Source organism: Acomys russatus, chromosome 27 (genome assembly GCF_903995435.1).
Source record: "Acomys russatus chromosome 27, mAcoRus1.1, whole genome shotgun sequence".
In the NCBI taxonomy this organism is placed as follows: domain Eukaryota; kingdom Metazoa; phylum Chordata; class Mammalia; order Rodentia; family Muridae; genus Acomys; species Acomys russatus.
The window spans coordinates 15,725,208-15,752,054 of record NC_067163.1 but is presented as its reverse complement, the minus strand read 5'-3'; the positions used below and the strand labels follow the sequence as shown (position 1 = coordinate 15,752,054).

General features: G+C 43.1%; 1 protein-coding gene across 1 annotated transcript in view; it reads left to right on the top strand.

Moving 5' to 3' along the window:
* Positions 1-12,954: 12,954 nt before the first annotated feature.
* Positions 12,955-26,847, top strand: part of LOC127209822 (disintegrin and metalloproteinase domain-containing protein 5-like) — a 65,900-nt gene continuing 52,007 nt past the window's right edge. The window contains exons 1-10 of the mRNA XM_051169464.1: positions 12,955-13,009; positions 14,552-14,631; positions 15,177-15,232; positions 17,937-18,015; positions 18,276-18,352; positions 19,903-20,077; positions 20,923-20,988; positions 22,199-22,270; positions 22,457-22,614; positions 23,387-23,468. Coding sequence (XP_051025421.1) covers positions 12,955-13,009; positions 14,552-14,631; positions 15,177-15,232; positions 17,937-18,015; positions 18,276-18,352; positions 19,903-20,077; positions 20,923-20,988; positions 22,199-22,270; positions 22,457-22,614; positions 23,387-23,468 — 900 coding nt within the window. The remainder of the gene's footprint in view (positions 13,010-14,551; positions 14,632-15,176; positions 15,233-17,936; positions 18,016-18,275; positions 18,353-19,902; positions 20,078-20,922; positions 20,989-22,198; positions 22,271-22,456; positions 22,615-23,386; positions 23,469-26,847) is intronic.

Here is a 26,847-nt window from a genome sequence, read left to right as displayed (position 1 = left end):
CACCACTGTGTCACTGCATTGTGTTCTCTGAGATCTCAGGCCATGTCCATTCCTTTCTCCTTCTCACTATTTCAGTCGGTGGCTTAGTGATTTGGAGTCTGGTGGTTATGGAATGGATAAGACACTCAAGATTCTGAGTTTTGGTATGATGATAAAAAATAGAAATTTGCTATACAGTTTTCTCTTTTTTACCTACAATTCTGAAGGGGAAAAGGAAGAGATTGCAGGAAGAACCAATTAGTTTACACGGATTGTGTCTTGTGAACCTAAAAGGATGATTTCTTATTTATTTAGATCAAAATCCCAGGCAAGCAGTGCAACACCCGCCAGCAGGTGAGTGTGTTTAGGAAAAGCTTCTTAAGATGAGCACACTTCAAGTGACATTAGTAATCCATGGCTGGTTAATTCCTAAGACTCAATTTAGTCAGATAAATGGCTAAAATACTGGACCAATAAATGAACTACTTATATTTACTAATGGTCTATTGCTAATGAATATGTAAATCTAAAGTTGCTGTTGCTAATGAATATGTTAATAATTTAGTATGTGTTATCCATGTTAGAAATACTCTAAATGTTCTGGAACTTGCTTTTATCATTAGAGTGGAGTTGAGGAATCGGGCCTAATAAGCTCTAAGGATACATAAACTGCTTTATAAAACAAAAACTATGATGGACCATTTTATCTGTAAGGTACAGGAGGCAGCAGTATTTATGATTCATGAGTTTTTAGTGGTCAAAAAGTTGATTTAGGATATAGGTGTGATCGTATTTGCCTGTTACCCAGGGGCTCTCAACCCTCCTAATGCTGCAACCCTTTAATACAGTTCCTCATAGCGTGGTGATCCCTCAAGCATACAATTATTTTTGTTCCTACTTCAAAGCTGTAATGTTGCTACTGTTATGAATCACGATGCAAACAGCTGATATGCAGGATGTCTGATATTTGGTCCCTGTGAAAAAGTCATTTGGCTCACAGGTTGAGAACCACTGCTAACCCCTGCATGTGGGAAGATTTGGAGTTAGAGAGTTTAGTTTAGCCTAAATGTCACACATTGTAAAAGTAACTTTTATTATCCTGGCTCTATTATTGTCTGGGAGGCTAGCCCTCTGTACAATCTAACCTAGGCCTAGAATGTTTCAGCCTCTGAGACTTACTGCTTAATGAACTCACCCTTACTTGTTCTTTCTGAGCTCTGGCCTGGCTGGTTCAACTCAGCTGTTCTGGCTCAATCTCCTTTCCCAGCTGATTTATTTAATCTGGCTTCTCTCTTGGCCCAGAATTGCTCTTCTTGGCCTCAAACTAATTCAGCAATCTGCTCTAATCTTCTGGTTTCTTCTCATTTTCTGGCTCGTTACATCTTCACCTGAGTTTTCTCTCTGCAACCCATCTCTCTATTACTGTCCTGGTAAAACAACCCCCTCTCTCTGTAAAACTGCCTCTCAAGTAGCTTCCCTTTCCTCTCTCTTCTCATGAGTGTTAGGCATATCCTATTCTGTCAAATCTTCTCTGATTCATCACCTTTTCTCCCACTCAATTAGACATTACTTCAAACATGGGTCCTTCCTTCTACAAACTAACTTTGCCTTTGTTTGGGATTAAAGAAATGTATCACTATGCCTGGGTCTAAGCTTTTCTTTACCTGATATTTTCTCTATACTAGGCTGGACTTGAACTCAGAGCTATTTGCCTCTGTCTCCTGGATTAAAGGTGTGTTTGTATTCCAGCCGGATCACACAGACCTAGAAGATCTTTGGATGTGATCTTGTGCCAGAGCAGCCATGTTCTGAATTAATGTTCTTCTACAACATATTCTCTCTCTCTCTCTCTCTCTCTCTCTCTCTCTCTCTCTCTCTCTCTCTCTCTCTCTCTCTCTCTCTTCCTCCCTCCCTCCCTCCTTCCTCCCTCCCTCTCCCGCTCTCCCGCACTGCCAAAAGTTATCTACATAGTCCTAACCTTCTCTTAAGCATAAGGCTACCCAATATCAAGTGTGCATGCTACAACACTGAATCATCTTAGTGGGTTGAATTTATTATGTACATATATGTAACAATAAGAATTTAAGAAGAGCTGGCCAGAGATATGAGAGGGGGCATGGGATCTTGCCATGGGAGGAGTTGGAGAAAGAAAAGAGAATGGAGGGAAATTGTGTAATTATATTTTAATAATAAATAAAGAACAAGATAGCTTTTCATGGTGTGTCACAAGGTCTGTAATCTCCACACTTGGGAGGAAGAAGCAGAGAGGCTCAGCTACTTAATGAGTTCAAAGTCATCCCGGGCTACAGGAGAACCAACTTAGCAGAATAAACAAATACAGTTTTAAAACATGGTTTAGAGCACATAAAGCAAAAAAAGATATGGAAAGATAAAAATATTTAAGTTTAAAATGTAGATATAATAGCATACTATAAGCATTTCACTGTCTGTGGAAAATGTGAACGTTCTAAATGCTTTTCCATTATAAGTTATTTCTGAAAATTAAAATAGAAATAGAAAAACAATAAAAGGCAGTTACTTGTAGGCAAAACAGCGTGACAGACAAAATTCAAACCATTGTTTCAGAAGCTCCTGTTGGCGCACAAGCCGGCTCTTAGCAGCACCTTTCGTACTTTGAATGGGACTGTGCTTGGAGGTACTGCTCTGAACTGTGTTTTGTTTTCTTCTGCAGTTACTAGTTATCCCTTCAGGAGGAGGAAGAGGAGGATAGCACCCAGGGTCCCACTGAGAAATAAAGAGTCCGTGTTCTTCCCTTGGTCACAGCTAAAGGAGCTAATAAACCAAATGTGGACCAATTTGCAAGCTTGCTTGTCTGTTTTTCTGTGCCTTTCCTCTGCCTTTGCCGTCGAGCCCATGGGCCATCATACCACTGGCAGTCAGTGGTGTCAACTGTGTGTTGGGGGTTGGTCTGGTTGCTTCCCAAATGAGCAGACTCATGTACCCCAAAATGTTTGTAACCTTGCCTAAGAACTTTTATTCCTGTTTGACCAATAAAAAGACAGCACACTCTGGCAGGTCAAATGGGATAGGTATGGCTCCCAGGCTTTTGGGAGAAAGACTGGAAAAGGAGAGAGAAGAGACAAGACAGGAAGAGGAGAAGGAAGGCCATGCCATTGGTTAGGTGGAGGCGAAGCACATGGCCAGCATGGATGGAGGATTTGGCCCAGATGAAGAGATTTAGCAAGTATTTCAGATTATGGAGGGGAGACATCTTGTAAGAAATTATTAGAAGTTAATGGCATGGATTGGGGCAGGGAGGTATAGAAGGTAGCTTAGGGGATCAATATCCTCCCTGCCCCAGGTTAACCAAGGATATTTTAAAATATAACAGGTGTCTGCGTTTTTCATTGATTGCTAGTGGGTTAGAAAATACCACTGTAATAATAATTATAGGGCTGATAACAAACATTAGGCCCTACTTCTAAACTAACTACAACAACCGTGGGTCATCTTCACTGATACCCTGAGATCTTCCTGTTACCCTCAGCACCCCGACCATGCTTTGCAACCTGGCCTTCCAGGTAAACTGCCTGAATCAGAACCATCCTAGATGTGGGTACCCTATACCCCTGGGTAGATAGACAGAAAGAAACAAGGTGAATGCTAGGATCACTTCTCTCCTTCCTGACTATAGGCACAATGCCATACCTTCTCTACAGTGATGGACTGTGATTCTTAAAATTTTAAGCCAAATCAAATACCCCATTTATTAAATCACTTTTGTCAGGTATTTTGTCACAAGAATGAGAAAAGTAACTAACACAGGCACCTCAGTTTTTTCTTCCTTCTTTCTTATTATAATTTATTCACATTACATCCTGACTGTAATTCCTTCTTATCTTCCTGTTCCCACCCTCCCTCCCTTTTCTGATCTATTCCCCTCCCTTTACCTCTGACAGGTGGGGTCTTCCTCTCCCACCATCTGACCACAGCCTATCAAGTCTCATCTGGATAGCCTGCATCCCCTTCCTCTGTGTTCCCATAGGGCCTCTCCCCTAAGGGGCAGTGTTCAAACTGAGGGCACCAGAGTTCTTGTCAGAGGCAGTCCCCCTGCTCCTCGTGTCCAGTGTGGAGAATGAGCTGTCCATTGGCTACATCTGATCAGGGGGTCTAGGTCCTCTGCTTGCAATGGCCTTGGTTGGTGAAGGCCTCCTTGGGTCCAGATCTACCAGCCTTGATAGACTCATTGGGGAGCTCCTGACAACTCTCCCCCCAACCCCTTTCTTTCTATCCCCTTACTCTTCCGTACCATCTGCAGCTCTTCACCCAGAGTCCAGCTGCATGTCCCAGTATCTGTCCCGATCCCTCACTGGTTGGAATCTCCCAGAGAACATCTATGTTGAGCTAATATCCACTTATAAGTGAGTATATACCATGGGTCTGGGTTACCTTACTCAGGATGATCATTTCTAGTTCCATCTATATGCCTGCAAATGTCAAGATTTCCTTGTTTTGGATAGCTGAATGGCTGAGAAAAACTCTGGCATCCCAATCCTTATCAGTGCCCAAACTCATAGCTTCAGGCATCCACACAGGGAGGTAAGCTTCAGAAATTATCTTGCCAGGCCATCTAATCACCAGGAACCTAGAGACAATGACAAGAATGGTGGGTTCCCAGAAGCCTCCTTGCTGGTGGCCATGCAGCATGTGCGTGGAACAGCGTATGGGTGCTTCACTGATGGGACTCTACTGTGGTAAGAAGGCTCTTGGAGACCCCTTTCCCACTTGGCAAGGACCTGTAGTGAATTTTGGTGGCCTCTGTGCTTATTACATAGGTTGGATGCACTATGAGCTCTTCTTGCTTTTGCTATGCTGTCTGTTCTTGTAGCAATACTTAATTTCACTTTGTCATGGGTGAGGCTGGGTCATACAGGCTCAAAGCCCTGGGGATGATTCTGTGTTCTTCTCAACACCCTTATGAGGCATAAAGCCCTCCTCTCCTCTCTCTGCCTCTTTTGATCCTCCAGAAATGACCATTAATCCTGGGAATTTTGTGGCATGTAATCACGTCTCTGGAGAAACAGCTGCAGTCATACCAAGTAAGCCTGTGGCATTTGTGGAGAGCAGTGGGTCCTACTTGGATAACTGTTTTGAGGAGCTCTTTCTGAGAGAAACTTGAAAAAAGGTTTTTTTGAAAAATGGTATCAGAAATTGATGGGTGCATATCGGCAAAGGTTGCTTGGTACAATGAACAGGTCTCTGTCTGCAGTTTAAAAAGTATTGTGGCCGGGCGGTGGTGGCGCACCTTTAATTCCAGCACTTGGGAGGCAGAGGCAGGAGGATCATTGCAAGTTTGAGGCCAGCCTGGTCTATAAAGCTATTCCAGGACAGCCAAGGCTACACAAAGAAACCCTGCCTCAAAGGAAAAAAAAAGTATTGTGACAGAGGGATGCTATTTGACAAATGGGTTTTAAATCACAAATGGTTAATCAGTCTTTCACTTTGCACAACTATGTAACTGCATTTGCTACCAGCTGGGCATGTGCTCATGTCCACAGGACACGCCTGGCTAGTAATTTATTTTTGGCTTGCTGAAATTGTGCTTTGTAGTGCAAAATACACTTGAGGGGTGATTGACCCAGCAGGGAGGTGGGAAGGAGGAAGGAAAACTATTGGGGGCCTTTTGTAATGAGGGGGCTTGTCTGGTGCTGATGCTATGATTTTTTAAAATTAATTTATTCTTGCTACATCTCAATGGTTATCCCATCCCTTGTATCCTCCCATTCTTCCCTCCCTCCCATTTTCCCCTTATTCCCCTCATCTATGACTGTTCCTGAGGGGGAATTCCTGCCCCTGTATATGCGCATAGGGTATCAAGTCTCTTCTTGGTAACCTGCTATCCTTCCTCTGAGTGCCACCAGGTCTCCCCCTCCAGGGGACATGGACAAATATGAGGCACCAGAGATCATGTGAAAGTCATACCCCACTCTCCACTCAACTGTGAAGAATGTTCTGCCCATTGGCTAGATCTGGGTAGGGGTTTAAAGTTTACCGCCTGTATTGTCCTTGGCTGGTGCCTTAGTTTGAGCGGGAACCCTGGGCCCAAATCTGCCTATCATAATGTTCTACTTGTAGGTTTCTAGGACCTTCTGGATCCTTCTACTTTGCTATTCTCCCATGCTTCTCTCATCTAGAGTCCCAATAGGATGTCTTCTCCTCTGTCCCAGTTTTCTGGTAAGTGAAGGCTTTCGTGGGACATGCCCCTTGGACTAGTATGCAGATATAAGTGAGTATATACCATTTGAGTCTTTCTGATTCTGGGTTAACTCACTCATTATGATCATTTCTAGCTCAATCCATTTATCCACACATTTCGGGAATTCCTTGTTTTTAATAGCTGAGTAATATTCCATAGTGTATATGTACCACAGTTTCTTTATCCATTCTTCTACTGATGGACACTTAGGCTGTTTCCATGTTCTGGCTATTATGAATAAGGCTGCTATGAACATGGTTGAGCAAATTTTCTTGTTGTGTGCTGGAGCATCTTCTGGGTATATTCCAAGGAGTGGAATAGCTGGGTCTTGAGGAAGCCCTATTCCCATTTTTCTGAGATAGCACCAGATATATTTCCAAAGTGGCTGTACTAGTTTGCATTCCCACCAGCAATGAAGGAGTGTTCCCTCTCTCCCCACATTCTTGCCAGCATGTGGTGTCACTTGAATTTCTGATCTTAGCCATTCTGATGGGTATAAGATGGAATCTCAGAGTTGTTTTGATTTGCATTTCCCTGATGACTAAGGAGGTTGAGCATTTCTTTAAGTGTTTCTCAGTCATTTGATATTCCTCTGTTGAGAATTCTCTGTTTAGTTCCAAGCCCCATTTCTGAATTGGTTTATTTGGTTTGGTGGTGTTTAATTTCTTGAGTTCTTTATATATTTTGGATATTAGACCTTTGTCAGATGAAGGGTTGGTGAAGATCTTTTTCCAGTCTGTAGGCTGTCGCTTTGTTCTCTTGACAGTGTCTCCTGCCTTACAGAAGCTTCTCAGCCTCATGAGGTCCCATTTATTAATGGTTGACATTAAGGCCTGGGCTGTTGGTATTCTGTTCAGGAAGTTGTCTCCTGTGCCAATATGTTCCAGGCTCTTCCCCACTTTTTCCTCTAAGTGACTTAGTGTCTCTGGTTTTATGTTGAGGTCTTTAATCCACTTGGATTTGAGTTTTGTGCAAGGTGACAAATATGGGTCCAGTTGCATTTTTTTACACATAGACATCCAGTTAGACCGGCACCATTTGTTGAAGATGCTATCCTTTTCCCATTGAATGGATTTGGATTCTTTATCAAAAATAAAGTGACCATATGTGTGTGGATTCATATCTGGGTCTTCGATTCGATTCCACTGATCAACCAGCCTGTTGCTGTGCCACTACCATACTGTTTTAATTACTATTGCTTTATAGTACAGTTTGAGATCAGGTATGGAGATTCCTCCAGAGCACCTTTTATTGTACAAGATTGTTTTAGCTATTCTGGTTTTTTTGTTTTTCCATATGAAGTTCAGAATTGGACTTTCAATGTCTTTAAAAAATTGTGTAGGTATTTTGATAGGGATTGCATTGAATCTGTAGATTGCTTTTGGTAGGATGGCCATTTTTACTATGTTAATTCTCCCAATCCATGAGGCTATGATGCCACTACATGGACAAGCAGGCTTGTGATTGCATAAATAAAGAGAGCCCAAGCCTTGCTTGAAGGACTTTGTAATGGGAGCTGGTCTCCAGCACCTCCTCCCATAAGTAGCTAAAGCTGCAGACTGCCCTGTGTTGCGTACTGGAAAAGAGCTAACATCTCTCAAGGAGATGAGTTTCTGGGCGGCATCCATGACAGATTAGCTACATCATGGTCATTGAGGCGGGAGGATCTAGCGCGCATGCGCATAGCATAACTCCGTGGGCTGCCGTCCAGATGGTATAGAATCTTAGCCTCTAGTTTCACGATTCCTTCATTTACCCATTGGAATGTCACTCTACAGTGTGGTTGGGAATGGGGTAGTGTGTAGAGCAAATTTGCAAAGGGAAGACTAAAAGGCAACTCCAGTTGATTCACACAACTTAAGGTGTAGGGGGTTAAAGAGCCATTTAAATTGGTTCTTGACAAGTGGCAAGAAGACTGATAATTCCAGTGGCAAAGAGTGATGTTTTGTTTACAGAACCATTTTTTACTGAAGTTTCCAAAAAGATCAGTTCTTGTCATCACTGCTCGGGTTCTCATGCGATTAAGCTTCTGTCATTCTACAGTTTCATCTGTGTCCAGTATTTTAGACTCATGGGAGTCCTCCACCCTCAGGAACTTGCTTTCCTCCTGCAATGTCCTTCCTAGACCTGGATAGATTCCTTTCCCCTGCTGGCTATTTTCTAACAGTTGCACTGAGGATTGGTACAGGAGCAAGGAGGAGCTTTTCTTTCTTTTTTTTAATTCAATTTAATTTTTAAAAATAATTTATTCAGATTATATCCTGATTGCTATCTCCTTACTTGTATCTTCCCATTTCCCCCCTCTCCCTCTTTCACCCTATTCCTCTCTCCTAGGCCTGTGACAGAAGGGGACCTCTTCCCCACCATATGACCACAGCCTATCAGGTCTCAACTAGATAGCCTGCTTCCCCTTCCTCTGGGAGTCCATCGGCCTCCCCTGACTAAGGGGAAGTGGTCAAATAGGGGGCACCAGAGTTCATGTCAGAGTCAGTCCCCCACTCTCCCCACAACCATGGAGAATGAGCTGTTCATTGGCTAGATCTGAACAGGGGGTCTAGGTTTACTGCATGTACTGTCCTTGGTTGGTATAGCAGTTTGTGCCAGCCCTTCTGGGTCCAGATCTGCCAGCCTTGGTGGTCTATTTGTGGGGTTCCTGGATGACCTGGATCCTTCTTTCTCCTCCTGTCTCCCCATTCTTCCATACCACTCTCACCTGGGGTCCAGCTTTTCTTAACAGGCCCAATCCCTGTTTTCTACATTGGCCAAAGTCGTCCTCACCCTCCTTTATTCACATCTCTCTGCAATGCTGCCTGCCGTAGGGGTGCTGCCATAGGGGTGCTGCCTGCTGTAGGGGTGCTGCCGTAGGGGTGCTGCCGTAGGGGTGCTGCCGTAGGGGTGCTGCTGTAGGGGTGCTGCCATAGGGGTGCTGCCGTAGGGGTGCTGCCTGCTGTAGGGGTGCTGCCATAGGGGTGCTGCCTGCTGTAGGGGTGCTGCCGTAGGGGTGCTGCCGTAGGGGTGCTGCCTGCTGTAGGGGTGCCGCCGTAGGGGTGCTGCCGTAGGGGTGCTGCCGTAGGGGTGCTGCCGTAGGGGTGCTGCCTGCCGTAGGGGTGCTGCTGTAGGGGTGCTGCCGTAGGGGTGCTGCCTGCTGTAGGGGTGCTGCCATAGGGGTGCTGCCTGCTGTAGGGGTGCTGCCGTAGGGGTGCTGCCGTAGGGGTGCTGCCTGCTGTAGGGGTGCCGCCGTAGGGGTGCTGCCGTAGGGGTGCTGCTGTAGGGGTGCTGCCGTAGGGGTGCTGCCGTAGGGGTGCTGCCGTAGGGGTGCTGCCGTAGGGGTGCTGCCGTAGGGGTGCTGCCGTAGGGGTGCTGCCTGCTGTAGGGGTGCTGCCATAGGGGTGCTGCCTGCTGTAGGGGTGCTGCCGTAGGGGTGCTGCTGTAGGGGTGCTGCCGTAGGGGTGCTGGGGTGACTGATCTGGCTACTTTTTGTGGAAAAGGGGTATTTTAGGTGTCAACCAGAAAGAGACAGGTGAACCCTCAAGGGCAGATATCTCGGTCAGTTGAGAGGGAAGGCTGTTTTCAAACTCAGCTGTGTAGACCTGGGGTGCCATAGAGCCATTAGGTGGCCAAGTGTAATACAGACCAGGAAACATCTGTAGCCTATTAAGAGTGAAATCATTAGAATAATTATAACCCCTAGTGAGAACATGATTTAAACACACACACACACACACACACACACACACACACACACACACACACACACACACACACACACACACCAGTTGGTGCACCTTTGCCCTCATTTGAGTAGGAGGACAAACAAGAAAATTATTCAAAACCCTCCCCAGGCTTTGCCATAAACGTCAATGAGGCATTTTCTTGCTGCCTTTGTCCGCTGCACGGGGCACAGCATGGTAAAGGTGTGCACTCAAGGGCTCAAAAAGCTGCTCATTTGGCATCTAAGTTGAGAGGTCAGTGCCTGTGTCTTTTACCACACTTCATGGGAAACTAGAGACAGGTTAGTGGAGAGAGCACTTCCGCCCCAGGATCAACATGCCAGTCTTCAGAGAGGTAAACTGGGCCGGGCTTGACTGTGTTGGGAGCTCTGGAACATAAGAGCAATGCTTAGAAATCTCCCGAGAAGGATCTATAGTAGTAAATGCTGCTAATCTCCCCTCCCCTCAATAGATTTCCCACAGGTGTGAATATTCTAGATCTGTACCTAATTCTGTGTTTGGTGGCTGGAAACTAAATCATTTCACTCAGGGCAGTTGGAACGCGGTATGCCATGTTATAGTTAGTAGGGACCATTCTCCGTGATCTTCCGCATTCAGGAGGTTAGGCCATGGGCCTGTGGATAGCTCAGATCCCATTTGATTTAAGATGCTTTTTAGATCTTGGTGGGCCAAGTAACGAGGGTGGCGTATCCCTAGAAAACCCATTCTTTATTCCTTACCATTCCTCCAACGCTGGATTACAACACTACACCTCCTCCTCCTAAAATAATAGGCCACTAAAAACTATATGTTTTATACCAGGGAGGGAGGCCTTTTAAAACGAGTGTCTTTCTTCTGATATGGCATATCTCAATTGTTCTGCCAATCCACCCTAGCAGGTCCCGTCTACTACAAGAAATGGCTGTATAACGGAGGGAGACCTTTGGTCTTCCGCTTCACTGGGCCAGGTCTACGGTAGCCACTGGGACTGTTGGGAAACTGGCCTGAGTAGAATTGAAAGCAATGGACCCCACAACCTGGAAACATCCCACTGGAGGGTGAATGGAGAGGGCGCTCCTTCCAGGTAAGCAGAGGTCAAGGTGTCCCGCAGAGGGTCATGGTGCTGTTCATCTCTCAAGGTTCGATTAGTCTGAGGAGCCTTTCAGGTCTACCAAGTGTTGCTCAATCCAGCCTGAGCGACTTGGTTAGAAGACCATACTTCTGAGATTCCATGCGCGCAGCTTCTTATAGCAGGAGTCCTGGTCCTTTTGCCCTTATAAATTTTCTGCCCCTCCCCCTGCCCTGTTTCCCACTTTTTTTTTTTTTTTTCTGTAGGAGTATTGTAGATGTATCAGTCGGGGTGGACCACCCCATAGCCACTTACTCTCCACGGTTTGACCACTTGTGGATCTCTGTTGTAGCCTCCATCTCTTGCAAAAAAGAAGCTTCTTTGATGGGGGCGGGGGAGGGCGATGAGGGCTCTGCTTGGCTGTGCATCTCAAGATAAGTATCTAGAGACAGTTAGAAACTATATTGGTTTAGGAAAATTGCAGTAGGTTCTTCTATTCTAAGGTCTATGGGTTCTTCGGCCATGGGTACTTGGCTAGATTTATACCAAACTTGGCAAGCTTGAATTCCATCCTATTGAGTGGGACTTAAGTCGTCCTATTAGATAGCTGTCAGTTACCCTGAGATAAAAGTACCACTCTTGTACTTGGAGGCTGTTTTGCCCTGCTGGCCATTGCTGCTCTCCTTTGGGGTCTTGCACAGCACCTTTAGATACTGGAGAGCCCGGCCTCAGGGAGGAGGCCTCCAGGGCATTCCACTTTGGTTCCCTAAAGTCTTATCTTCAGAGTGTGGTGTTTTCAGCAATATGAAATATGATCCTGCCTTTGAGTTCTGTGAGGCAACCAAGGGTTTGGATCCCCTTGACCAAAAAGTACAAAGGGGGATTCCCCACGCCTGGTGCTGGGATTTTTGTTAGACTGTTTGTGTCTTTTGGGAGGATTTTATCACCTAGTGTGGCATAACTCTATTTAAAAATGTGTAAATAAATATATACGTCATATACGTACTTTAAATACGCTTATAAAAATTTTTTTTTCCTGTAGCTTTAAAAAATATTCTTAGTGTTGGGGCTGGAGAGATGGCTCAGCAGTTAAGAGCACTGACCGCTCTTCCAGAGGACCCGGGTTTAATTTCCCTGCACGCACATGGCAGTTCACAACTGTCTGTCACTCCAAGATATGACACCCTTACACAGACATACATGCAGGCAAAACACCAATGCACTAAAAATAAATTATTAAAAAATATTCTTATTGTTTTCGTTCTTCTCCCTTCCTCACTTAAGTTTCTTGCTACCTCCCTCCTCTTTGCATTTGCCCCTCTTCAAAGCACCTATGTCCCACCGTCACCCTCTCTGGGGCTCTTCCCCTCCTGTCTCCATGGCCGCTCTCTGTTTTCCTGGCTTTTATAGCTACTTCGGCTTATATACCCAAACCTTTAAAAGACTAATAAAAGGAGAAACTTAGGGTTGCGGGATTAGAGTGTGACAATACGACTGAAAGGCCGTGTGTGGCCAACGAGTATTTTAGAGGGTGTCCCGCACGCAGCTGTGAATATGAAAAACGGTGTTTGCGTCCTTTTCTTGTGCTTAGTTGTTGGGACAGTATGCTAAAATACCGTGGAGGACACATGGGTGCCATCAGTAAGTAACCCGAATATTTTCATATGTCTTTTCCTCAGTGAAGTGGGAATTATTTTAAAAGGCATGATAAACAAGACAAAGAAAATCCTTACCAACTCTCCCTAGCCTGAAGAGTAAACCCGTAGTAAACCCTTCCGTTTTTACTGTTAGCGGGGAAGGTAGGTGTCCCGCAGCGTACTTAGAGTTATGCATCCAGTTCTGCCCTTTCCTCACTGGTTTCCTTGGTGACAGCCCTGTCGGGTCAGGTGCGCGAGCTGCCATTACTGGCCACAACGCCCGCCCGCCCTTCCCAGCCTGATGCTCCTCAGCTGGGCTCCAGGACCACCACCGAGGGAGCCATGCTCTTCCTTCTAATACTGCTTACGGGTGTTAGTGGGCTGCAGGCCGGCCAGAGTGAGTCCAGAGGTCCAAGCTGCTCCGGGCTTCTGAGGGACAGGCCAGACTTCACCTATCCTCACGCCACCGCACTGTTTTCTCTCCGCTCTAAAGCATTCCCTGTAACATGGGACGGTTTTCTTAACATAGATAACAATGAATTGTACATCCACTCGCTACCTCCCCGCCCCCATACTGTTATCATGTAAATGGTAGTCATGACTCAAAGAAACTATTTTTTTTTTTTTTTTTAAATCTTGGTTTGGCAACTGCTGTCCTCTACAGGCTAGTTTGACTAACTTCTTTTTAAGAAATTATTTTTTTTCCATACTTTTCTTTTGGGGGAGGCTGACAACTTTTTTCTTTCTTTTTCTTTTCTTTCTTTCTTTCTTTTTGGACATAGGGTTTCTCTGTGTAGTTTTGGCTGTCCTGGACTCATTTTGTAGGCCAGGCTGGCCTTGAACTCACAAAGATCTGCCTGCCTCTGCCTCCTGAGTGCTGGGATTACAGGCGTGCACCACCAGCACCACCAGCACCACCACCACCACGTTGGACAACTTTTTTTCTCCGTTAATTAATTACTTTATTTCTTCATTTTATATTCCATCACAGTCCTCCCCTCCTCCCAGTCTCCCCCTGTTACTCCCCCATTCTTCCTTCTCCTTCCTCAGAGAAGGGGGGGTCCCCCATGGGTACCAACGTGCCCTGGCAACTTAAGTCACTGTAGGACTAGGCACGTCGTCTCCCACTGAGGCCAGACAAGTCAGCTCAGTTAGGGGACCTGGATCCAAAGGCAGGCATCACAGTCAGAGAGGCCCCCCACTCCAGTTGTTGGGGGATCCATATGAACACCGAGCTGCATATCTGATACCTGTGTGCAGGGGGCCTAGGAGGGGTGGGTAGGAGAGGGGATAGGCAGGGGAGCTGGGGTGGGGGTTAGGAGTAGGGAGAGTTGGGAAGGGGAAGGGGGCCGGGTGGAGAATGGAAACCATACAACATATTTTAATCATATTCTTTCCTGCTCCCCACCCCTAGGTCCTCTCTACTTCCCTACCTACCCAGCTTCATATGCTTTCTCTTGTCTCACTCACCCCAAAACTTCCAAACAAAAATCAAAACAAGAAACCTAATAAGATAAAAAGTACCATTAAAAAAAAAAAAGCTTCGAGTCCATTTTGTGCTGGCCAACTCCTCCTAGGCATGGGGGCTGCCCTGGAGTGTGCTTGATGTACTCTCTCCTTCCTTTCGAGAAATCTGATGTCCTTTTCTTAACAACCGCACTTCTTTCTTTCAGGGTGATACTATGTTAACGAGTCTGTGTTTCTAAGCCTTTTATGACACTGTAATTCAGTATTTAAGTAGTTTAGCTTGGAGCTGAGAGGTGGGAGGACAGAAGACAGGGGAAAGAGAGGGGAGAATGAATTAGCAATAGTTTAATAGACACTAGAAAGGGTAAAGGAAAAAAAATGTATAAATCACCCTCCCCCCGAAACTAGTAATGTAGAGAAAGAGATGCACAATTATACTTATTGAAGCAGTATCACGTATTTTTATTTTTAGATCCCCAGAAAACAATGGTGTATACAACAGTTCCTGAAAAGATCTCATCACCAGATGTGGAAGCAGATCCTGAAAATCAAGTAATAACAACACCGTCTCTACATACTAGCTCGTGTGAGGTTGCGCTTAGATAGAGGTAGCAGGTGTGTGTGTGTGTGTGTGTGTGTGTGTGTGTGTGTGTGTCAGGGGGAGGGGTGAAAGAAGAGCTCCACTGCAACAGAGCATTGTGGGATAGGAACTTCAGGGATGGAACACCATGGGTGCCAAAAAGGTGACAAACAACAGTAGTGCCTTCCCCAGAATAAGATGAGGCTGAGGCTGTGATGAGGGGAAACTGGCACTGAAGGTGAGGCATGCATGCTGTCTGTCATGGGCTTGGGGACTCGAAGTGTCTGATAAAGCCACAAGATACCAGCTAATGAACAAGTTTCTACATCTCACAGGTGCTGGGTCTACTTTTCAGTTCAGAATCTTGAAGATTCAGAAATCCACATGGGAAGGGAAGCCAAAAGACATATATATATATAATTTATTTCACTAATTTTGCCATTCCTTTAAAACATAAAGCAGAGCAACTCACATAAGCTAGCCTGTGGATGACATTTAAAAATTATTCTTGTTGCAGATTGCTTACCTTATTATAATAGCTGAAAAACCATATTTTGTCCATCTTCATAAACAGTAAGTAAATATTTTGTCATTCCACATTTCAAGTGTTTTGACTTTATTTATGAGAGTTATGGTTATATTTTCTGACCATGTCCCCTGGATGGGGAGACCTGGTGGCACTCAGAGGAAGGATAGCAAGTTACCAAGAAGAGACTCGATATTCTAAGAGCATATATAGGGGGAGGAGGTCTCCCTCAATCACAGACATAGGGGAGGGGAGAAGGGGGAAGTGGGAGGGAGGGAAGAATGGGAGGAAACAGGGGAAGGGCTAACAATCGAGATGTAATATGAATAAATTAATAAAATTTAAAAAAGATATGCACACACACACACACACACAAAAGAGTTATGGTTATAATCATTATGGTTCAAATGTATCCAAATTTCTATTGAATGTTGGCCATTAGACGGGGTCCTTACATAAAAACAGAATAAAACAAGGTACCCAGGGCATGTATAGCACAGGAACATATATTCTGATGCACACACTCTAAGAAGCGGATAGTGCTAAATGCCTGAGTAATGTTCTTAGCAAGCGAGTGAAGGTTTTTCCTTTTTTCTTTTCCATTTCTTTTTTCTTTCTTTCTTTTCTTTTTTTTTTTTTTGAATAGAGGTAAGTTGTAACTTGATAAAGGATAGAGATAAAAGCTTTTGTTTAAAAATAGGATATGCATTCTAGAGGATGTGTAAGGACAGGGTGCATACACTGCTCCCATGGGTCAGGTGATCAGTGGGAAGGTTGAGGAGGATGAGTCATCACTTCCAGCACCAGGAAGACAGATTCCATAGACCACAAGTCAGAATCAGTGGAACAACTGGGAAACAGTGAGGGGCCTCACGGTTTGTTGTTATTGCCATGAAAATGGATAGGTTCTTGAGTATTGTGCACTTTGAACTAGGGAGATATTTGTTGGAGGACTGGTCACTTATGTCCAAGTGGGTATTTTCCACTGGAGGGGTATATGAGAATTTTGATCTCCAAGGATGTCCAACAGGTACGCAGACCTAATAATAGTGGGCAGTAGCTGTGTTATTAATTGGAAATACATACAGAAAGTGTTTATAAACCTTGGGAAAGATAGATACTTTCAGGGCTAGGTGGGAAAGTGCATAGCAAACATGGAAGACGAAGCTGGAGGAACAGGGAGTCAGGGCAGGGGGCAGAAGAGGAAGTGTGGAATGGAAGGCCACTGTTTCAGATAGGATCTAGGTAACCAGTATGGCTACGGTCAGTAATGTGCCTTTTGGATTTGAAAGACGGATTGCTTTAGACATTTCTGTAGAACCTGAGGGGTGGTTAAGAACCAAGAAAGTGGAGGCTGTATGTGTGGGGGGACTATACTTCTGATTAAAAAAAAAAAAATCCATTGACAATTAAAACAGAGCAGAGTAGTGTTGGAGCATGACATCAAATGAAAATCATTTCTCGAAAACAACTTTTCTAAAAGCACAGGGGTAAAAACCCTATGGAATCATGTACAGAAATCACAGGAGAGGAGTGGTCTGTAGCTTGAACATGCCCAGGATGCCATCTGTGGCACAGGTGTAAAGGCCTTCTTTGAAATTAAAAAAAAAAAAGGCACATATTCAAGATAAGAGTGAGGCAGACTGAGAGGGTGTGAGAGTGACAGTGTGCAACATGGAGGGTGTGTGTCATGGCTGGTAGGAATGGTGTCAGGCTCCTAAATATTTCCTGGTGTGGGAGAGTATGGAAGAAATTTCTGACTATTGTTATTAAGAACTTGGAGAAAGACTTGAGGGTACCTGCCTGTGGAGCCAGCACTTTAGAGACAGAGCCAGGAGGATTGAAACAAATTTGGATTCAGTTGTGTCTACATAGTTGTATCGAGGAGGAGGAGAAGGAGGAGGAGGAGGAAAGGAAGGGGAAAGAGGAGGAAGAAGAGAATGGGTGGGTCGGGGCAGGGGGCAAGAAAGAGGAAGGCCATAGCACAACAGTGACCTGGATTTACCAAACTGATTGAACATAAGTTTGTAGCGAAATGATGGGAATTGCTTAAAACTGGTGTTAATCCCTCAGTCTAATTTAGAGATTCAAATATAGCACCTGAAACCGATAAATGACAAAGACAAAGATTTGGAAGATTCTGGGCATCAGAACCTATATTATCTCTCTTTGAAGTATCTACTGTTTTGAATCACCCATTAACCAGCATTTTAGTGTTTTCTCTATTCAAAAGGCTAATTTCAGTGACAGGAAAATGTTTAGGCAATAGGATATAAAGAGTTGCAATACAGGAGGTAAACTTTAAACCCCTTCCCAGATCTAGCCAATGGTCAGAATATTCTCCACAGTTGAGTGGAGAGTGTGATATGACTTTCTCACGTACTATGGTGCCTCACATTTGACCATGTCCCCTGGAGGGGGAGACCTGGTGGCACTCAGAGGAAGGACAGCAGGTAGCCAAGAAGAGACTTGATACCCTATGAGAATATATAGGGGGAGGTGATCCCCCTCAGGAACAGTCATAGGGGAGGGGAATAATGGGAAAATGGGGGGGGGGAGGAATGGGAGGATACAAGGGATGGGATAAACATTGAGATGTAACAAGAATAAATTAATAAAAAAAGAAAAAAAAAAAAAAAAAAAAAAAAAAAAAAAAAAAGAAAACTCCAAAAAGAGTTGATAGGTATTCACTTAATTTGTATGTGAAGATTTATTTCATTGGAAGATGTTTTTGGGATTTTTTTTTTATAGATCATTTATAACTCCAAATGCAGTGGTTTATACTTATGACAAACACGGTATTCGACAGTCTCAACCTTTGTCATATCTGGTAAGCCTCAAGGTTTTATCCTGTACAGATTAGTTATTTGGGTTTTCTTTTAAAAACAAACAATCTCTAATTACTTTAATATTATTTGATACATTCCTTGGAAATGTATAAGCTGCTCTGATGCTTGATACAAATTTATAGGGCGATTGGCTATCATTCCAAAGTGTTAGCATATAATAAATATGGATGGCATGTCTCGGGTGTATATTTAAGAATGACTTAACCCTTTGTTTGCGTTTGTACTTTTTTTTTTTCCCCAGAGAAATTGCAATTACAATGGATATGTTGCAGGTTTTCCAAATTCTCTTGTGTCACTCAGCATTTGCTCGGGACTCAGGTTGTATATTATTTAAAGATATTATCCTAGCTGGGTTTCTATTGCTGTGAGAAAGACCATGGCAAAAGCCACCGTTAGGGGAAAGAGGATATCTCATTTTATACTTGTAGGTTAGTGGCCCATCACTAGAGAAAATCAGGGCAGGCGCTTGGAAGCAGGAACTGAAGCAGGGGCCATGGGGGACAGGTAGTGCTTACTGACTTATTTTCCATGGCTTGATGAGGTTTCTTTCTTGTGCAACTCAGGATTACCTGTCCAGGGATGACACCCACCACTCATAGTGACCTGGGCCCTTCATGTCAGTCATTAATCAAGAAACTACAGGCTTGCCTACAGGCAATGTGATGGAAGCCCTTTCTCATTGAAGGTTCTCTTCCCAAGATAACTCTAGCTTGTGTTGAACTGACAACAAAACAGCTGGGACAGAGACTAAATCTGCCAGCATCATATCTTGCTGTCTTGTGAATTAGTCCTCCTTGTTCCATTTCTCTTTCTATATTCATATTTATTTTCAAATTCTTTGAGAAATGAACCCAAACTGCTAAGGAAATGGGGCTGTGAGTCTGTTCCCGGGGAGGGGCCTTGTATGAGTCCTCATGGGATCTACTGGTTGACACTGTGGTCTGTTTTGAGTGTGGGGAGTACCAACTAACGCTTTCACGCTGCTCTAGTTTCCACCAATGCTGTTTTTTGATATTCTAGAATAAACGAGAATGCTTGAGGATAGTAGAGACTTTTGTGTGTTGGTCATTCTTAGGCCCATATTTCCTTCAGTACATCCACACCAATAATTTAGGACCAAGCTATCACATAAAAGTCAGGAGTATCCTGGACAAGGGACCTATCTTAGAATCTCCACTGCTGTGATACCAAACTGTAACAAAAACAACATGGGGGAGGAAAGGATTGATTTCATCTTACAGTTTACAAATCCGTCACAGAGGCAAGTCAGGTCAAGAACTCAGAGGCGGTAACTGATGCAGAGGCCACACAGGAGGACTGTTTCTCATGGCTTGCTCAGTTCAGTATGCTTTCGTATATGATCCAGAACCACCTACCCAGGGACAGCCCTGCTCACAGTGGGCTAGAACCCCCCTCAGCAATCATCAGTCAAGACAACACCCCACAGACTTGCCTACAGGCCAATCTGATGGAGGCATTTTCTTAATTAAGATCCCTTCTTTTAAAAGATAATGTCCAAGTTTGTGTTAACAGTTAATGGAAACCAACCAGTACAGGACCCAAGGCTAAGGAAAAGAACACCCACAAGTTCCACAGACTAGTACAGAGAGCGAATACATTAATACACCAGAGAGAGAGAGATCTCAGTTGTTCAGGAACCCACATCCATGCCTCGTGATCTCTTTAACATCTATAATAGACAGGCATATGCATCCCATGGCACAGTGATCTAGTTGCAGGGTAACCTTGTAAAGTAGGTGAGCAAAGATGGCTTTGGACTGAGGAAAAGCCTGGCCAAACTTTGCCATTAGAGTATTATAGATTTGGCCAAGTCATTTTAGCCTTTCTTTGATTGTTCTAACACCCAGGGGGACGATACAATTTCAAAATGTCTCCTACGGAATCGAGCCCATGGAAGCCATGTCAGGATTTGTGCATATGATCTACGAGAACACCAAGGACACCGAGGCCACTCTCTTAGGAGAGAATCAGGCTTACAGATGGTTCAGTGAATTGCAGAACCACTTCCAAAGCACCACGAAGGTAAGTGGCTCCCCCGCTTCAACTCATTTAGTAAGACTCTGTGAGGTGAAAAAAGCACCCGAAGTACACCTCAGCATGGTTTTCCTTCTTAGGTGAAGGCCCCATGTCATCTCTTAGTAGCTAGGGTATTGACAGTTGAGAAGTTTGACACACGTTTCTGTAAACATATAGGTAATTAATTTCAGGAATGGGGTTTAGACACAGAACTGAAAGTGACTGGACAGTTCCAGTGTCTGTGCTTTTAGATAATCAACAGAGAATATGCCTCCAGTTATTCGGACCATTTAGATGAACGTACTAAAACCCTCTCACAACCTTTCAAGAAATAGGTAATTTCAATGGCTTACCTAAGGTGAGATAGAGTAATAAGCTTTCCGTCAGCGAAGACCCATAAACTGGCGTGGCAGCACGCCCAGTTGCAGTGAACGAGGTCAACTGCGGGTTTCAGCAGGACTTCTCTGAAACCCATGGCTAGCCAGCTCAAAGCAGTTTTCTCACCCTTGTTAGCAAGAATATTTTCCTACATGGATAGTTGGATATGATCAGGAGGGTTGAGAAAAGCGAGGCTTTTGTTAGAAACCTTGAATCTTATTTCAACTATTGCAAAAATAAAGATTCCCCGAGTTTTCGTCCAGCTTGAGGCATCAAACTGAAAGGTCTTGCTAGCCACAGCACTTCCGCACTGACTGGGGCGGCTTCTGGTTGGGTAGTACCTAAGTTCTGTGTTTGAAGACCGCTGTATTATGTACAGTGGCAGACATCTTTCATCTTACTTATGAATAGAACTTTAAAAGAAGGTAAAACTTGAAAACGTTTCTCAGGACTCATGTCGTGTATTCTTTCAGAAACCCGCATTTACCAAGTTACTCCCACGAGTCATTGAGATGGATATTGTCGTGGATAAAGAGCTGGTGTGTCCTCTTCTCTATTATGCCTTGTTCATTTTTGGCAATTTCCTGAATGCATACAGTGTGTTGTGACCGTATCTGCCCCGAGCAGTCTGTCTTACCCTCTTTCTACTTCTATTGGCCTGCTTCTTCTTCTTCCTCCTCATCTTCTTCCTCCCCCCCTTCTCCTCCTCTTCTACCTCCTCCTCCTTCTTGTACCAGTGGGCGTGTCTCTCCTCACAGGTCAGTACTGTAGCACTCAGAGTCCACAGCTGGGTAAGGCTATCGAAGACTTTCCTCTTTTAGGAACCTATATAGTTCTTTCTGACGGTGAAGACTAGCTAGCAGAGAGAGAACTTCCTCTTCACTTTCAGGTTGCTTTCTCTGTGTCTTGTATCCAAAGTGTGTGGTCTTCTCAGCAATACTGTTTTAGTACCCATTTCTTATGGGCAATTAAGAAACATGGCAACTGCTGTATTGCTTTGGGCACATTTGGCATCAGAGGTATCCAGCACTTGCCACTGGCAGTTTTGGGTTGAAACCTTTTGCTCCCGGGAGCAGCATTATCCACACTAGCAGGTTACCTCTGTTCATACTCTTCTACCATTATAATTATGATGTTTAGTTAGTTTACAAAATAGTAGTTTTTAAAAAATATGCTCTTAAAAGCATCCTTAGTTTGGGTTGCCTCTCTCTCCTCCCTTACCTCTCCTCTATCCATTTAAGTCTTTCTGTTCCGAGTATTTCTCCCATCTGTTTTCATATCATATCTGTTTTGCTATCACCCCCGCTGCCCCCAAGGCTACTCTTGTGGTTTCCCTACCCATGGCTCCTCTCTTGTTTCCTATCTTCTATAGACGTGAATTCCAGCAACTGGTGAGTATTTCTACCACTTATTTCTTAAAGGCTTGACTGCTACCAGACACTGTGGTGTTTTGCCTGGCTTCCTCAGCTACTGGGAACATGGACTGGTATGCACAACTGTTGACACTTCTCCCCTCTGTGGAGACAGTATGGATGGCGCCATTTTTCTCCCTGTCTCCAATGTATTACATAATGTTAAGATTCATGTTACTGGATATTTTAAAGTAATTATTTCCTCATCATTATTGATTTTCTCGATATCAATTAGAATGCAGTCTTATTGTTTATTCAGAGTATGGTACATTTCTATGTTTAAAAGCATATGCTTGTTTATTTAGATCCATTTTTCAAAAAACATTTTTTTTTCCAGTTTGATTACATGGGCTCTGACACTAAAGTTGTGATACAGAAAGTTGATCAAGTCATCGGCCTTGTTAACACCGTGAGTATTCAAAAGCACATTTGTTTATATAATTTATAAAAAAATAGATATGAATCAATGTGTGCCATATTTTGCTGAGCTCTTGAAAGCTTTATGTAACCTAAAATACCATGCCAAATATGTTTTTAGGTGTTTCAAGTGATGCTTAAAATTGTATACAAAATCTCCTTTATCTTTTATTTTTAGATGCTCTCCAAGTTAAAACTGACTGTTCTAATATATTCCATTGAAATCTGGTCAAATGAAAACAGAATTTCTCTCCAAGATACACTTCAGAAGTTACTGGCTAACTTTTTATATTGGAAAACTGGTCTTAGAACAAAACACGTTTCATACTTACTGGCGTAAGCACCTGATTCTGTATCTACCACCACTGAAGGAATGACCCAAATGGCACAGTAATTATGAAACATACCCATTTGCTTTGCATGTATTGCTTTTGAATTTCTTAGAGATCATGAATATGAAAAATGGAAGCTATGAAGCCTTTCTCCCTCAGGACTAATTTAGGCACAGTGTACACAGCTTTATTAAATAACACAAAAGTATGATGTGCAGTAGAGTAGTGGTAGCTGCCTGCAGCTTCTGTTATGGGCACAGTGGCTCCATTTTGCCATTGCAACAAGACAAAATCCTCAGTGACAATGGAAAATTAGAAGTGTATGAAAATTAATCAAACAGCTTTGGCTTACAAATGTCTGTTGCCTGCTATCAAATATATACAATCGTAAAACTTACCTAATTAATTAATTACCTACTTAATATTTTTATTTTCTAATAAAGATGGATTTACTGTAGTGATAAATTAATAACAAGGCTTCAAAATTGAAGTTTTAGGGATTTTTAGTTAAATGGACACTCAAAGCTTTATACACACATATATATGGAACCAGACTGTACACTAGCACTAACAATGCACTTTCAATAGATGGCTGAAATATTGAATTGACGTATTGAAATATTCTCAGTGTTGAAGCCTTAGGATATGTATTTAAACAGTGCAACCTTGAGCAGCACAGAGAATAGAATATCGTAAATGCTTGATAATATTTGAGCTTATGAAAATTACTGATGTTATAAATACTGCTTTTCAATTTCCTCATGGTCATTGTACAGCTTTGAGGAACACCCCGCTTCCATTGGAGCCGTATATCCAGGGCAATTGTGCGAAGCCAATTACGATGGCGCTGTGGTCCTGGTATGCAATTGCCGTCTAATTTTCTCCCCTGCTTTTGTTTCATGTTTCAAACATTCCTAAATGTTTTATAGGAAAAAATCACTTATTTGCCTGTTCATTTATTTTTTTATATATTTGTTTATTTGCTTGTTTGTTTATTTATCACTCATATACTATATCCTGACTGTAGCTTCCCTTCCTCCACTCCTCTATGTCTCCCTTCTGCTGTCCACTCCTACTCTTCCACCTCTCCAACGCTCACTCCCCCCCCCCCCCCCAGAAAAGAGCAGGCCCCCAGGGACAGCAAACAAATGCAACGTGAGACAAATTACAATAAGACCAGGCACATACCCTCATATCAACACTGGGCGAGGGAATCCTGGATGAGGAAGGGGGTCCCAAGAGCAAGAGTCCCTGGCAACACACCAAACCAACAGCTATGACGTGCATGCAGAGGGCCTAGCACAGGTCCACGCAGGCTCCACAGTTGCTGATCCAGTCTCTATGAGCCCTGCTTAGTTGATTCTGTGGGTCGTGTTCTCTTGGTGTCTTTGCCCCTTCTGGCTTCTCCTCCCTGTCTACAGGGTTCCCCAAGCTCTGCAGGAAGGAACCCAATGGAGACCTCCAACCTGGGCTTTCTCTAGGAAGAGAAAATCTTTTTCTGAGTTTACTCATCTTTTTCTAACTTTTATGTTACATCAACTTGAACTGTCTACCAATGCTTTAAAAACACAATGCTATTTGCCTTTGTGGATTTTTCTTTTGTGTGTGTGTGTGTTTAAAAAAAATTTTTAATACATGTATATATATGTGTGTGTGTGCGCGCGCGCGTGTGTGTGTGTGTGTGTGTGTGTGTGTGTGTGTGTGTGTGTGTATTTTTGAGATATGGTTTCTTTGTAGCCTTGGCTGTCCTGGACTCACTTTGTAGACCAGGCTGGCCTAGAACTCAAAGATCTGCTTGCCTCTGCCTCCTCAAGTGCTGTGATTACAGGCATGCACCACTGGTCCTGGCTAATCTGCTCATTTTTAAAGTGCTTATTGCTTATATTTGTTTGTCTTACAATTTTTTTTTGTCTTACAATTCTTGCTAGATTTCTCTTTATATTCAAATTATAGCCCCATCATAGAAGTAGGAAGTAACACACCTTCTTTATTTTTGAAATAGTTGTTATTTTTTCACTAAATGTTCTTAAGAAATCAACGAAGCTATTTAAAGAAGTTTCCCTTATTGGAAAGTTTTAAAGAAATCCATTTTACTGTTACCTATGATTTAATGCATTGTGTTGTGTGGGCGATGGTACATTGTTTTTTCAAAGGCTGTGTCAATTTCATATGTACAATCAAATGCTCAGAATATTCTTTTACCCAGTGTTGGGACATTGCATTCTCTGCCTTGTTCTCACTTTTGAGTTGTTTTCCTTAGGGTTTTATTAGTTCTTTTCATTTTAAAAATGACTAAGATGTGATCAGCTTATTTCATTGGTATTTGGCCTTATTGATTTTTTTATTACTTTGTTTGTTCTCATTTTATATTTTTCATTCATAATTCCTGAAACAGGAACTCTGATGGTGAAATTGTCTGAAGGTGTTTAGAGCTGTGACATCAACTTTGGACTATCTTAGGTGTTTCGATGCTTCACAGTGAAGTCCACAGTGTTTTCTAATTTCCCCACCACAGCTTCCATTTTTGTGTGAGCAATCCCTATGTGTCTGGATTGGGGCTCATTTTCTAGAACATTCTGGACTGCAAACACTGGGCCTTTTCTCCCAAGTCTCTAGTAGAGCTAGAATTCCTGGCTTCTATCACTGGCTTGCTTTTTTTTTTTTACTTCTTACTTTTCAATGGCTTTTGTTTTTATCTTCCTTCTTCCTTGGGAGATTAATTTTTCCTTTAGATGAAGGATGGAAACTGCTTCCCTCCTTTGTGTCTGAGTTTGTCAATGAACACATCTATTCTCTCTTCCTCAGATGTGGGAGAGCGTGGCACTGTTTACCCTTTTGTTCTCTTGTCTTTTTTCTCCTCTGATGCTATCATAGACTGGGCTATCATGTTTTTCTGTGGTCTGACCTAAAGTCTTCATTTTGATTAGTCTTCTGATGTTCACTGAGGGTGAGGGGGCATAGGGGGGGGGGACTTTAGGGTATTTGAGAGCTTTAGATTGTCCACTCTTATGGACTTACCTTCTATTTTAGTAGTCTTCATTTCGGTTCTATATTTTTTCTGTCAGTGTTTTTAAGACATTGCACTAGGTATGACATGACATTGTGGCTTGACTTTTATTTCCCCAATGTATAGTAGTGCTGAGGGCCTCACACTATGTGCCATTCAGATGCCTTAAAGAAGTGTCAGTTTGGGTCTCAGCACATGACTACATTTTTGTCATATATTAATTAATTTTCCCATTGAGTTATGAGAGTTCCTTAAAGACTGGACAAGAACACTTCAGCAGACACCCACTTTTCAAACTTCCTTCCCACAGGCTGCTTTTTGATTTGCTGATTGATTCATTTGCTGTAAAAAAAAAAGTGATTTAGTCTGACTTTTTCCCCCTCAGTTGCCTGAACTTTTGGAAACTTAGTCAAGAAAAACCTCACAAAGGCCAAAGTCAAAAAAACCTTGACATTCCTGATTCTCGGATGCTCCTGTTAGCTCTGTGACCCATCTCACACTGGCTTTTGTGACTAAGTGTCTCCAGTTTCATACTCAAAGCATATTCATTTCAGATGCTGCCCTCTCCTTACTGTGGTGTCTTGCCATTCTTGGGAGAACAAAAAGCATCAACGACGTACTGTGTAGTTTCATGGGGAGGCCTTTTGCTAAGTGCTGTTGGCCTGTATGTTTGGCTTTGAATAAATACCATATCGCTCTGAATTATAATTTGAATGAAGCAAAGAAGTGACAGTAGAAGCCATCTTGTTCTTCATGCTTTGGAAAGCCTTGGCTGCTGGGTCCTCTGTGCTCACATACAGATTTTAGACTTATTTTTTACTTATTTGTAGACTATATTTGGGATTCTTACAAACTGTATAACTTCAGATAAATTGGATATTTTAACCACTTTTGCTCTTCTAATAGCTGGTATTGGCTGTCTTTCTGATTATTTGTATCCTTTTCAGTTTGCTTGCTCTACCTTTTGGGGAGTTTTAAAGCCTCTGTCTGAGGACCTTGTTAGTTATATGTCATGAGTAGTGTTGCTTTCTTGTTTTTTCCTGCTGTGCTATTATTGTAAATGCTACTAAATTGCATGTGTTAGTTTTAGCTGCTTCACAATCACTGACACCCTTTCAGTGACTTTTTTTTCTTTCTTGATCAATTGCTCTTGGTAGACTTTCAGTGTTGAGCACTGAGGGAGGTGGTGAGAACAGGTGCCCCTTTCTTATATCAAATCCTAAAGGGCAA